At 33.8% G+C, this 15,417-nt stretch overlaps 1 protein-coding gene across 1 annotated transcript in view; it reads right to left on the reverse strand.

Moving 5' to 3' along the window:
* Positions 1-15,417, reverse strand: part of bmp1a (bone morphogenetic protein 1a) — a 113,593-nt gene that overhangs the window by 21,638 nt on the left and 76,538 nt on the right. Inside the window, exons 8-13 of the mRNA XM_073818690.1 lie at positions 6,646-6,761; positions 2,516-2,618; positions 2,300-2,416; positions 1,674-1,819; positions 614-809; positions 201-326 (exon numbers count right to left, since the gene is read on the reverse strand). Of these exons, the coding sequence (XP_073674791.1) occupies positions 201-326; positions 614-809; positions 1,674-1,819; positions 2,300-2,416; positions 2,516-2,618; positions 6,646-6,761 (804 nt within the window). The remainder of the gene's footprint in view (positions 1-200; positions 327-613; positions 810-1,673; positions 1,820-2,299; positions 2,417-2,515; positions 2,619-6,645; positions 6,762-15,417) is intronic.

A 15,417-nucleotide genomic window follows, 5' to 3' on the forward strand; every position in this document is an offset into this window, starting at 1 on the left:
CCATTTTTAGTGTGAACAACAGCTTGACGCAGCGAACAAATGCACTGAGCAGCAAAATCAAAGGATATTAACATTACAACAAAGATAATGCTTTCCCTCAGCAGATATTCAAACTAATGGTTATTGTGAATTTGAGACCAAACTGAAAAATGAATGCTGTATCAGATGCAGGTAATCACACTCGCCCAGTCCATACTGACCCTCGCAACTCCGTTTGTCCGCCGCCAGCTCGTACCCAGGATCACAGGCACACTTGTAACTACCGAGCGTGTTGACACAGCGCTGCTCACAGCGACCATTGTCGGGTCTGGAGCACTCGTCCATCTCTGCAAACAACAAGAGCATTGGGCTTAATCAGTCACCTTCATCAGTACCTTAAAGGAGCAATGCTAATATCTGAGGAGATATTTAGTGCTAATATAATATCAGGGCTTATCTTTGTCTTTTCTTGTCAACTTTTTTGATCATGTTGGTTATTGGCTGAATATTTCATGTGCATTCCTGAATTTCAAAAATTTGGAGCTATAATGTAAAATTCTGAGCTGTAACTCAAATCATCACACCTATACAATTTCCAAAGCTCAAATCCATGTTGAAACCACGTTCTTCTCACCTTTGAAGAAATTTGCAGCGAATCCAGCCTTGTTGACAGAACCGTCAGACACAAACTTCATCCAGAGCTGGTTGGAACTGGATTTAATATCGTCTGGTTTATCATAACCACAGAATCTGCCCAACAGCGGGCTGCTTTCCGAGTTCCCATCTCGAACCTCCAGGTAGTCGTACGCGCAGTTATCGTGCCTCTCGATCTTGGATTGAAAAGACAAAAGATAATGGAGAAAAAGGAAATGGAAAAAACTAAATTTAAACCTGAAAGACCTGAAGTGTATTTCTTTTCTTTCAATGCAACACATGCCATTAAAAGCTGATAGCAACCAGCTGTGACTGTAACCAACCTTTTCATCAAGGTCTAGAACATCTTAAAAGAAAATCAAGTGGAAACAACACTGAATGTTTTTCCCCCTTTTCTTTTACAGATCTACAACATCCTTTCTTTCCAAACACAATGATCATGGGGAGGTTTGGATTTATTTACACCAGCTGGTTAGAGTCAATCTAAACCAAACCCAGATCTAATGCAAGGACACAACAAAATCAAAGTCAGCCAGACGAACGACACAAGCACTAAATTTAAGTTACAATCTAAAGTGATTAAAAAAAAAAGCAGTTTAAGTAAATAATCAAGGAATGCTATAATGGAAAGGAAAGTCTTTTGACATTATAGCAATACCGTTAAAGTGAATGTTCATAATAAATGTCACTTTCATGGATGCTCTGAAGTACACAACCACATAATCTTTCCCTTGGCTCACTTGCTGATATTACAAGCTGCTTTTAAAAATTAATCTACTCACATTATAAGAAAAAACGTATTCTTGCACAAAGAAAAAATGTAATGGATTTATTTATTTATTTGCATAGTGCAACTATCAAGTTGTAAAATTAGTTTTATTATTATCAAGATGCAAACCTAGTCTGCAGACACATTTTATTCTTATTTCTAGATATACACTGTCTTTTCTTGTTTAGGGCACACTCTAAACACTATAACAGTGTAAAAGCAATCAATAACATGCTTATAATGCAGTAATAACAACTTTTTTCAATCATACCTCAAAAGACTGGAAGGTAAGGCCTACATGGTAACCCTGAGCCACAGTGATCTTCCACACGCACACTTTGTTAGGTCTGTAGTCATCTGGGTAGTTCGGAGACTGAATTTGACCATTGTCTTTCTTCACCTCCCCACCGCAAATAGCTGTAAGAAAAAAGCAAACAAGCAAACATGATGGTAAAGCATGAAAATTACTTCTTTCATAACGGAAACTACTGGAAACAGATAATGTTAGGTGTTCACCTAAAGGAAACTCTCAGTAATTAATAGGTCAGCTATGGTTGGATTTAGGAATGTGGGGCAAAACACTAATTACGAATGATTTTGACTATTTTGAGCACTCTGGATTTACCCTAGACTGTAGCCATGATATTGCTGCTTGTTTTAGGCTAATTTTGCTTACAGCCACTTGCAGCTCTACCGACACAAGAAATGCAAGGCCGAAGCTGCTATTGCAAATTATTAAATACATGAATGTCTACATGAAAATTAGACAAAATTTATTTGAAATTGTATGTAGACACTTATGTACACAAAAGTGCTATAAAGCTTCTTTAGAATTGATTCAGCATCCACCATATTTTATAATAATTGATAGTTGTTGATTTGTTTGATGGCTGGTACCTTCATAAACAGCGGAGAAGCCCTTTCCCACCCAGTTGCTGCTGCTGCGAAACTCAATCCACAGGCGACTGTCTGTAGAGATGATTGGCTCAGGTAATTTATCCCCACAAAATCGACCTGCGTACAGAGGTACAAACAAATAACTCAACATTAATTACCAAGCTTCACCTTGATTTTCATATTCTTTTTCTGAAATGTCAGGTGTTCATCTCAAACCTTTCAGTGGTGCTTTCCTCCAATATCCATCTCTGATCTCCACATGATCATACCAGCACAAATGACTCCGGTATAAATCCATAGATGTAAAGTTCAGAATGATCTTAGGGAAGACATTTTAGTAAAGTGTTACTGGAGGAAAGATGGAATTTGCGAAAGTCTTAATAACTGTGCAAATGCAATAAATCCAAGGAGGATTTCAATTCTGTCTGAAATCTTCAAACTTTCTAATTAAAACTCTGTGGAAATAGTTATGTCAGACTCATTAAGAAGTCTTTTTTAATCTATTCTTTCTTTATTTATTTAGAAGTCGTACGTAAAATAGTTTATTGCAGTATGTTTTACAAGAAATAAACATTTTTACATACAAATTTTAGCCTTTCTACACCAAAATGTCATGGTTAATTTAACTTGTTATTTGCAGTGTTAGGGGAATGCATAACAATATTGTGTTACTCCATAAAAAGTAACCTGTTACTCTTCATGAAAAGTAATGTGTTACAATACTGCATTACTCCATACAAAAGTGACCTGTTGTGTTACATTGTTACACTTCATGGAAAGTAATGCATTACAATATTGCCTTACTCCATAAAAAGTAACCAGCTGGATTACTTACTTATTCTTCATGGAAAGTAATGCATAACAATCAGTGATGCGCGGGTCAATGTATAAACAACCCGAACCCGACCGACGTTTTCAACTAACCCGTCCGCAACTCGGACCACAAAAAAAAAAAAAAGAGAGAAAATATTGTACCCGACCCGTTTCCTGACCAGCATGTTTAATATTTCACCAGCGATATGCGGCTATGCGGTGGAGATGCGTTCACTGTCAAACATCATTTGGCATTAATTAGGTAATTTTGTCAAAAGAAATGTTCTTGATTACAAGAAAAATACAGATTGTTCTTGTTGTGATTTATTTTGTCTTTCCTTTATACAGATTCATATAGTTTCGTTTTCAAAGTACTCTAAATTATGTCAGTGATTCTCCGACGTTAATGATCAATAATTATTTTATTTTGATCTACAGTGTAATAAAAGTTAAGAAAAAGTTTAGCCTATAGCCCTAAATATATATAGACTACAAGCTAATTCCTTTTTTCTTAACTTTTAACTTTTTCTAAAAATTATCAAGAATATTAAATCAACTTAATAGGCTAGATTAGTGAATTTTCTTATACAAACATAACAAATGCACTTCAAAACGAAGTTTTCATATATAAATTCAGGAATCACGAATATGACAAAATAATATTATTTTATATATATTAATTATTTAGCTATAATAGTTGTATCAAATGAATAAGGAAATTATAGTGACTTGAATGTATTAAGTAATGTTTAATTTCGTTCGTTTCGCTCTCTGGAAATGTAAAGAAAAAATAGTTTTTACTTGGAATTCATTTTTAGTCGCTGGTTTTAAACAAGCATATGAGATAATTTACATATTATTGCTTGAATAAACATTTAAAAATAGTGTTAGAAATCTTAAAATTAAGGAAATTAAACAGACCTAGTCATTTGAAAAGACAGTGAAATGTGTCTAATAATTCCAAAAAGCATAATATTCGAGACATTTATTAGGAATACCATTTTCTTAACAATTAAGATGCTGTGTTTCTAATCGAAGTGTGCGTCTTTCGACTTTCCCAACAAAAATCCCACCCCCTCTCAGGAAATACATAAAGCTGACATTACTGAGCTATATGCGTTTAAAAGTAGCCTATTAAAATGGTACAATGGCATTGCTCAGTTCAATGTGTTGGGAAATCGGGCATTTTGTCCTGCGTCAGCATTTATTTAACAGTTAATAACGCTCAACATTCACAAGGTATAACCAATAAACCAATAAAGTGTAGGTTTATGTATTTCATAGAAAATTGTGTCTAGTACTATGTAAATTACAAAGGTTTAATTGGCATCTTTATTTCAAACGACCCGACCGACTGCAACCCGAATATCATTAAAAATATTTTTGGATGACTCGTAACCTCATTTTGGATCAACCCGCGCATCACTGATAACAATGCATTACTCCATAAAAGGTAACCAGTTGCATTACTTAGTTACTCTTCATAAATGCAATGCATTACAATATTGCGTTACTACATAAAAAGTAACCAAATGCAGTACTTAGTCACTCTTTATGGAAAGTAATGCATGACAATATAACGTTACTCCATAAAATAAGTAACAAGTTGTGTTACTTAGTTACTCTTCACGGCCTTCACATTCTAAAGGTGCGTTCACACCGGACGCGACTTGCGCGGAAAAAACGTGCTATTCGCGCGTAGTTGAGCGCTTGAACATTTGAGTTTACTCGCGCCATTCGCGGGGTAAAATTCGCGTCATTCGAGCGTGACATTTTCTTCACAACAGACGTGAATTCGCGTCATGGGAGGGGCTTCTGCCACTCGTCAGCGGGAAAGTAGTTGTAAAATAGGTGAATGAGCTCAATTTGCCAGCTTTAGCTTGCTTGTAGTCTCAATATGTATGTATATGTAGGTCAAATTGAGTAAAGAGCGTTTTTTAAAATTTACCAGATTGTCCGACCTCTTCACTCACTTTCTTCCTAGCAAGATCCTTTTTATTCCTGTTTCTACAAAAGTCCAAAGATGTATCGTACAGCTCCGAGTAACCACAGACAGCAACGGTGATTTTGTCCTTCATTGTTGTTTTGGATTTCTGCCTCCGTCACTACTAGAGCAAGCTCCTGATTGGTTAACGCGGCGTGGATTTTCGCCAAAGTTCAGATTTTTGAACTTGCGCGTTTCGCGCGAATGGCGCGGCAATCGCTTGAAACGCTCAATGCGCGTTGCTTCATTCGCGCTATTCGCGCGTTTCATGCCACAGGATGGCTATTCGCGTCTTTGCATTGACTTAACATGTAAATCACTCGCGCTTGCCGCTTCATTCGCGTCCGGTGTGAACGCACCTTTAGAAACAAACAAACAAAAAAAAAATGTTAGCTGGGATTCTGAGCTGTTTTAAGTCAATTATTGTTTAAAAAAATATTATATTGTCAGAATTCTAGTCTAGTTTGTCTTGTTTTTTCTAGTGTTTCCCCCCCCATGTTTCCTATGTAAATGGTTTAGTCCTTGTTGTCCCCTCTAGTTTTGTTTCCATTTGGTTTAGTCATGCCCATTTTTGTATTCCCCCCTTGTTATCTCGTTTGTTACCACGCCCCGTTTTCTGTGTATTTAAGTCTGTGTCAGTTCACACCCCAGTGTCCGTCGATATACGTTACATCTGTTTGTTTTACTCCATGTTCATCATTGTTTTCTTTAATAAATATCAGTGTTATTTTGTTACAATATTGTTACTTCATAAAAAAGTAACTAGTTGTGTTATTTAGTTACTCACGGAAAGTAATGCATTGCAATATTGCATTACTCCATAAAATGTAACCAAATGCATTACTCAGAAACTCTTCAAGGTACGTAATGTGTTACAATATTGTGTTATTCCATTAAAAAGTAACCATTTGTGTTACTTAGTTGATCTTTATGGAAAGTAATGTATTACTTTTGTGTTTCTTTTTGTCACCTGGGCTGGATTACTTTTTTGTTTGTTTTTTTAATTACAAAAGCCCAAAAGTATATTTTGTATATTTTTTTGGCAACTGTAAAGGCCCTTTCACACTAAAAGTGAAATTAATAAGCCTCAGGCTGTGCCTCTGCACCTCACTCCCAATTTCTCTCAACACAGGGAGAGGTCAGTGAAAAAATGGGAAAACAAAGCGACTTGCATTACGTATTTGAAAAAGTAAGTCAGATGTTTCATTGTAAATTGAAAAGTAATGCCTTTACTAGTTACTTAAAAAGGTATCTGATTATGTAACTTTTTGATTTTGTTACTTTTAATGCAATACCCCATATCTTTGTGAAATTTACTAGCGATTTCGGAGTAAAATTTGTTTCAACATTTTTTTTTCCACTTTGATTTGGAACTGTGAAAAGTGGTAGTGTATGTAAAAAAACATTTGAAAAACGGTTTGATGAATCTCTGGAAACAGATTCCAGTAATGACTAAAAGAACTGTTAGGACAAACCGAGTGAAATGAATTTTCAAAATCACAATTCTACAGGTCTTAAAACATCTCTCACAGAAGCTAAGCTTATTCACCTTTTCTCCTGGCGTGACTGAAATTCTCCATATGCAGTGCATATATGCTGAATAACCATTTGGAAAACCAGGAGAAGAAAAGTTCCCACTGCTCTCCTGCAAACTTTCTCCACATCCTAAGAAAGACAGACAGAAAGGTCATGAGCTGCCAGTGTTCAAAAAGAGTTAACAAGTGAACAGTTCATTACACATAAACAAAATGTGATCAGTTACACAATGGCCCACAGAGACAGTATGCTGCCTGTATATAAAACATTGCTGTGCGTCACAGAACACAACAAAGACAACAGACCATGAAAAAGTCTGGATTGTCTTTCACAGTGTGCGCCTTGAGCACTTTCATGTTGTAAAGCACATCTGCTTCTAATGTTACACACCTGACTAATATTCACAGCAAAGAGCGAGAGAAGGGAATAAAAGTGATTCAAAATTCAAACTAAAAGAGTTTTCATTTATATGCATGCAATTAAAATGAAACAGTTCACAGGCGGCATATTGTATTAAATGTGCTGGGTAATTAAACGCTCTGGTGGTCACTGTGGATGTACACATGGCGAACCAGCACTGGTTCATTAAATGTCAAAATATCAGCAGTTTCATAACATATTTATAAAACGTAACATATGTAATGGATAATGTACAGCCTGCTTTATGCTGGGGTCCTGATTACCCTTTAAGCTCATTATTCTGTGATAATACACAGCTGATGGTACATTATACTGCTTATTACCTGACTACTTACTAACTAAACAACCAACTAGCTAAATACATAAACAGATATGAAACATTATGTGTTGAAGTAATGTGTTACAATATTGTGTTACTCTATAATAAAGTAACCAACTGCATTACTTAGTTACTTGTCATGGAAAGTAATGTATTATAATATTGCATTACTCCATAATAATGTAACTAGCTGCATTACTTAGTTACTTTTTATAGAAAGTAATGCGTAACAATACTGTGTTACTCCTTAAAAGTAACCAGTTGTGTTACTTAGTTACACTTCATGAAAAGTAATGTGTTACAATACCGTGCTACTGCATAATAAAGTAACCATTTGCGTTACTTAGTTACTTTCCATAGAAGTAATGCTTTACAAAATTGAGTTAGAGTTACTCCATAAAAAAAGTTACTTACTGTAGTTACTTTTCATGGAAAATAATGTGTAACAATACTGTGTTCCTCCATAAAAGTAAACAGTTGTGTTACTTAGTTACACTTCATGAAAAGTAATGTGTTCCAATACTGTGTTACTCCATAATAAAGTAACCAGTTGTGTTTCCTAGTTACTTTTCATAGAAAGTAATGCGTTACATTATTGTGTTACTCCATAATAAAAGTAACCAGTTGTTACTCCATAATAACCAGTTCCTTACCTAGTTACTTTTTTAAAGAAAGTAATGCGTTATAATTTTGTGTTACTCCATGATAAAGTAACCAGTTGTGTTACTTCATTACTTTCCATACAAAGTTAGGTTTTACAATATTGTGTTACTCCATAAAAAAGTAATCAGTTGTGTTACTTAGTTACTCTTCATGAAAAGTAATGTGTTACAATACCATGCCACTCCATAATAAAGTAACCAGTTGTGTTACCTCATTACTTTCCATAGAAAGTAATACTTTACAATACGGTGTTACTCCATAATGAAGTAACCAGTTGCATTTCCTAGCTACTTTTCATAGAAAGTAATGCGTTACATTGTGTTACTCCACAATAAAATAACCAGCTGTTACTCCATAATAACCAGTTGCCTTACCTAGTTACTTTTTAAAGGGGCTATATGTAACTTTCTGAAATTTAAACTCGTGACTGACACCGGTGGCCAAAAAACGGAACTGCTCTTCCTTTCTGCTCGCTCTCGCAGCGCGCACTCGTACATACACACTTCACAAGTCATCCGCTGCAAAGAAGTCAACATTATGTTTACAGAGGTAAGAACAGTCAAATACATACAGTATATTGTTTGAGAAACTAAGTTTGTTTGCAATATATATGACTGGCGGTGGTGGCAGAGTGATCTGAAACGTTTAACATGAACACGCTTGACGTCACATCCGCAGACAGCGCGCAAAAAATCCGACCCGACAGAAAATAGGAAAAATAGGATACAGGCTTATAGGTGCACCCACTGTGAGCTGACAAGGTGTCAGTATGCTCATCAGGAGATGTTTGAGTCATAAATGGTCAAATAAAAAGGCTATTGTTACGTTTATTTTGGGGAAAAAGTTACATATAGCCCCTTTAAAGAAAGTAATGCGTTATAATTTTGTGTTACTCCATGATAAAGTAATCAGTTGTGTTACTTAGTTACTCTTCATGAAAAGCAATGTTACACTACCATGCTACTCTATAATAAAGTAACCAGTTGTGTTACTTAATTAATTTCCATAGAAAGTAATGCTTTACAATACTGTGTTGCTCCATAATAAAGTAACCAGTTGCATTTCCTAGCTACTTTTCATAGGAAGTAATGTTACATTATTGTGTTACTCCATAATAAAAGTAACCAGTTGTTACACCATAATAACCAGTTGCCTTACCTAGTTACTTTTTTAAAGAAAGTAATGCGTTATAATTTTGTGTTACAATATCATGCTACTCCATAATAAAGTAACCAGTTGTGTTACTTAATTACTTCCATAGAAAGTTAGGTTTTACAATATTGTGTTACTCCATAATAAAGTAACCAGTTGTGTTACTTAATTACTTCCATAGAAAGTTAGGTTTTACAATATCGTGTTACTCCATAAAAAAGTAATCAGTTGTGTTACTTAGTTACTCTTCATGAAAAGTAATGTGTTACAATACCATGCTACTCCATAATAAAGTAACGAGTTGTTACTTCATTACTTTCCATAGAAAGTAATGTGTTAGAATACTGTGTTACTCCATAATAAAGTAACCAGTTGCATTTCCTAGCTACTTTTCATAGAAAGTAATGCATTACATTGCATTACTCCATAATAAAAGTAACCAGGTGTTACTCCATAATAACCAGTTGCCTTACCTAGTTACTTTTTTAAAGAAAGTAATGCGTTATAATTTTGCGTTACTACATAAAGTAACCAGTTGTGTTACTTAGTTACTTTTCATGAAAAGTAATGTGTTACAATACCATGCTACTCCATAATAAAGTAACCAGTTGTGTAACTTCATTACTTTCCATAGAAAGTAATACTTTACAATACGGTGTTACTCCATAATAAAGTAAGCAGTTGCATTTCCTAGCTACTTTTCATAGAAAGTAATGCATTACATTGCGTTACTCCATAATAAAAGTAACCAGTTGTTACTCCATAATAACCAGTTGCCTTACCTAGTTACTTTTTTAAAGAAAGTAAAACGTTATAATATTGCGTTACTCCATAATAAAGGAACCAGTTGTGTTACTTAGATACTCTTCATGAAAAGTAATGTTACAATACCATGCTACTCCATAATATAGTAACCAGTAGTGTTACTTAATTACTTTCCATAGAAAGTAATGTGTTAGAATACTGTGTTACTCCATAATAAAGTAACCAGTTGCATTTCCTAGCTACTTTTCATAGAAAGTAATGTGTTACATTGCGTTACTCCATAATAACCAGTTCCTTACCTAGTTACTTTTTTAAAGAAAGTAATGCGTTATAGTTTTGCGTTACTCCATAATAACCAGTTCCTTACCTAGTTACTTTTTTAAAGTAATGTGTTATAGTTTTGCATTACTCCATAATAACCAGTTCCTTACCTAGTTACTTTTTTAAAGAAAGTAATGCGTTATAGTTTTGCGTTACTCCATAATAACCAGTTCCTTACCTAGTTACTTTTTTAAAGAAAGTAATGTGTTAGAATACTGTGTTACTCCATAATAAAGTAACCAGTTGTGTTACTTCATTACTTTCCATAGAAAGTTAGGTTTTACAATATTGTGTTACTCCAAAATAAAGTAACCAGTTGTGTTACTTAATTACTTCCATAGAAAGTTAGGTTTTACAATATCGTGTTACTCCATAAAAAAGTAATCAGTTGTGTTACTTAGTTACTCTTCATGAAAAGTAATGTGTTACAATACCATGCTACTCCATAATAAAGTAACGAGTTGTTACTTCATTACTTTCCATAGAAAGTAATGTGTTAGAATACTGTGTTACTCCATAATAAAGTAACCAGTTGCATTTCCTAGCTACTTTTCATAGAAAGTAATGCATTACATTGCATTACTCCATAATAAAAGTAACCAGGTGTTACTCCATAATAACCAGTTGCCTTACCTAGTTACTTTTTTAAAGAAAGTAATGCGTTATAATTTTGCGTTACTACATAAAGTAACCAGTTGTGTTACTTAGTTACTTTTCATGAAAAGTAATGTGTTACAATACCATGCTACTCCATAATAAAGTAACCAGTTGTGTTACTTCATTACTTTCCATAGAAAGTAATACTTTACAATACAGTGTTACTCCATAATAAAGTAAGCAGTTGCATTTCCTAGCTACTTTTCATAGAAAGTAATGCATTACATTGCGTTACTCCATAATAAAAGTAACCAGCTGTTACTCCATAATAACCAGTTGCCTTAGCTAGTTACTTTTTTAAAGAAAGTAAAGCGTTATAATATTGCGTTACTCCATAATAAAGGAACCAGTTGTTACTCCATAATAACCAGTTGCCTTACCTAGTTACTTTTTTAAAGAAAGTAAAGCGTTATAATATTGCGTTACTCCATAATAAAAGTAACCAGTTGTTACTCCATAATAACCAGTTGCCTTACCTAGTTACCTTTTTAAAGAAAATAATGCGTTATAATATTGCGTTACTCCATAATAAAGTAACTAATTGGGTTACTTAGTTACTCTTCATTGAAAGTAATATTACAATTTTGCTGAGCTGTTTACACTCCTTACATTCTCCACATGTGCTCTGCACACATGAGTTTTCAGTAACACATGTAAAACTAGAGTAGCAGAGATTCATCAGGTCAAGTGTGGAGTGGGTTCAATATTTAGAACCATTAACAAGAGGTCTGGCAAGCCACAGCAAGTGACAGACGCCACAAGGAATGCTGTGCAAAAGATCTGCCACACGTACAACTTATTTATACCATGTGATATTCTGTATCCTACCCTGCATACAGCCACATCATCCACATGTGCTGACTGCACCTGACACAGGTTCTTCCACAACAGCCCCCATTTAAAACTTCAAAACTCATAACCACATGTGTAAACCGAGCAACAGCCCCAGCTGAAAGTATTTATGGGTGGCGTTTTTTTAACTAAAGCCGTGCTAAAGACAAATGTCTATATATCACTGCATAAAAATCCCATTAGATATTTTATTTCCCAGTATATCAATTCATATGAAAATATCCAAAATACCAATAATAGCCATAAGACTTTACTAATAATAATTTAGGACTGCAGAAATATCTGTGCTTATTTACTGCTTACAGCTGCTCATTTAAAACAAAAGAGGAGACAAAACATGCATGAATGCAACCACCTACAACAAATTACAAATGTGAATGCCATAATGTAAACACTGTCATAAACAGCTGTTGTTTGGCATAAATGTGTGGTACTTACTGATTGCGAACTGAACAAGCCAGTTGAACAAGGCTGCTTTTTACTTTGAAGTTGTTTTAATTACATTTCATAATTAAATAAATAAATATGTAATTAAATATGTAATTAAATCATAGCCTTTTGAAGCTTATTAATCAGATTAGTCTGCATCACGGTTCCTGTTTTTGCTTGTTTTTGCTTGTTTTTATTCATTAGCGATTTTATTTAATTGTATTGATTTGTATTCAGTGTGCAATTAAAATGAAATAGTTCACGGATAGCATACTGTATTAAATGAGCTGGTTAATTAAACGCTCGGGTGGTCATGATGGCAAACTGCTTCATTAAATGTCAAAATATCAGTTTCATAACATATTCATACAATGTCACTGAAAATTGCTTTACACTGGGGTCCAGATTACCCTGTTTGGGTGAAATAAAATGTAAAAAAAATTACATTGTGGGGTTGTGTTGTATGACGACGTTTTAGTGCCACGAATAAAGTTGAAATTACGACAGTAAAGTTAAAATATTTTGAGAATAAAGTCAAAATTACAAGAATAAAGTTGAAATGTTTTGACAATAGTCAAAACGTTTCGAGAATAAAGTCAAAATTACAAGAATAAAGTTGAAATGTTTTGACAATAGTCAAAACGTTTCGAGAATAAAGTCAAAACTTTTATTCTCAGAATAAACCGACTTTATTCTCGAAATGATTCAACTTTATTCTCATAGTATTTCAATATTATTTTCAAAATGTTTTGACTTTATTCTCAAAATGATTTGACTTTATTTTTGAAATGATTCGACTTTATTCTCAAAATGATTTGATTTTATTCTCGAAACGGTTCGACTTTATTCTCGAAACGGTTCGACCATATTCTCGCAATGTTTCGACTTTATTCTTAAAATTATGACTTTATTCTCAAAATGATTAGATTTTATTCTCAAAATGATTAGATTTTATTCTCGAAATGATTCGATTTTATTCTCGAAATGATTCGACTTTATTCTCATAGTACTCGACTTTATTCTCTTAGTATTTCATTATTATTCTCGAAATGTTTCAACTCTATTCTCGAAATGTTTCGACTTTAATCTCGAAACGGTTCGACCATATTCTCGAAACGGTTCGACCATATTCTCGAAACGGTTCGACCATATTCTCGAAACGGTTCCACCATATTCTCGAAACGGTTCCACCATATTCTCGAAACAGTTCGACCATATTCTCGCAACGTTTCAACATTATTCTTGAAATGTTTCGACTTTATTCTTAAAATTATGACTTTATTCTCGAAATTATTAGATTTTATTCTCGAAATGATTAGATTTTATTCTCGAAATGATTAGATTTTATTCTCGAAATGATTCAACTTTATTCTCATAGTATTTCAATATTATTTTCAAAATGATTTGACTTTATTTTTGAAATGATTCGACTTTATTCTCAAAATGATTTGATTTTATTCTCGAAAGGATTCGACTTTATTCTCGAAATGGTTCGACTTTATTCTCAAAACGGTTCGACCATATTCTCGCAATGTTTCGACTTTATTCTTAAAATTATGACTTTATTCTCGAAATGATTAGATTTTATTCTCGAAATGATTAGATTTTATTCTCGAAATGATTCCATTTTATTCTCGAAATGATTCGATTTTATTCTCGAAATGATTCGACTTTATTCTCATAGTACTCGACTTTATTCTCTTAGTATTTCAATATTATTCTCGAAATGTTTCGACTTTATTCTCGAAATGTTTCGACTCTATTCTCGAAACGATTCGACTTTATTCTCGAAACGGTTCGACCATATTCTCGAAACGGTTCGACTTTAATCTCGAAACGGTTCGACCATATTCTCGAAACGGTTCGACCATATTCTCGAAACGGTTCGACCATATTCTCGAAACGATTCCACCATATTCTCGAAACGGTTCGACCATATTCTCGCAACGTTTCAACATTATTCTTGAAATGTTTCGACTTTATTCTTAAAATTATGACTTTATTCTCGAAATGATTAGATTTTATTCTCGAAATGATTAGATTTTATTCTCGAAATGATTCGACTTTATTCTCATAGTACTCGACTTTATTCTCTTAGTATTTCAATATTATTCTCGAAATGTTTCGACTTTATTCTCGAAATGTTTCGACTCTATTCTCGAAACGGTTCGACCATATTCTCGAAACGGTTCGACCATATTCTCGAAACGGTTCGACCATATTCTCGTAACGTTTCAACATTATTCTCGAAATGTTTCGACTCTATTCTCGAAACGATTCGACTTTATTCTCGAAAGGATTCGACTTTATTCTCGAAAGGATTCGACTTTATTCTCGAAAGGATTCGACTTTATTCTCGAAACGGTTCGACCATATTCTCGCAATGTTTCGACTTTATTCTTAAAATTATGACTTTATTCTCGAAATGATTAGATTTTATTCTCGAAATGATTAGATTTTATTCTCGAAATGATTCGATTTTATTCTCGAAATGATTCGACTTTATTCTCATAGTACTCGACTTTATTCTCTTAGTATTTCAATATTATTCTCGAAATGTTTCGACTCTATTCTCGAAACGGTTCGACTTTATTCTCGAAACGGTTCGACCATATTCTCGAAACGGTTCGACCATATTCTCAAAACGGTTCGACCATATTCTCGAAACGGTTCGACCATATTCTCGCACCGTTTCAACATTATTCTCGAAATGTTTCGACTCTATTCTCGAAACGATTAGACTTTATTCTCGAAACGATTCAACTTTATTCTCGAAACGATTCGACTTTATTCTCGAAACGGTTCGACCATATTCTCAAAACTGTTCGACCATATTCTCGCAATGTTTCAACATTATTCTCGAAATGTTTTGACTTTATTCTCAAAATGATTTGACCATATTCTCGAAATGTTTAGACTTTATTCTTAAAATGATTTGACTTTATTCTCATAATGATTCAATTTTATTCTCAAAATGATTAGATTTTATTCTCGAAATGATTCGATTTTATTCTCAAAATGATTCGACTTTATTCTCTTAGTATTTCAATATTACTCTCGAAACGGTTCGACCATATTCTCGAAATGATTCGACTTTATTCTAATAGTACTCAACTTTATTCTCTTAGTATTTCAATTTTATTCTCGAAATGTTTCGACTTTATTCTCGAAATGATTTGACTTTAATCTCTAAAAGATTTGATTTTA

This window comes from Garra rufa, chromosome 15 (genome assembly GCF_049309525.1).
Source record: "Garra rufa chromosome 15, GarRuf1.0, whole genome shotgun sequence".
Lineage (NCBI taxonomy): Eukaryota > Metazoa > Chordata > Actinopteri > Cypriniformes > Cyprinidae > Garra > Garra rufa.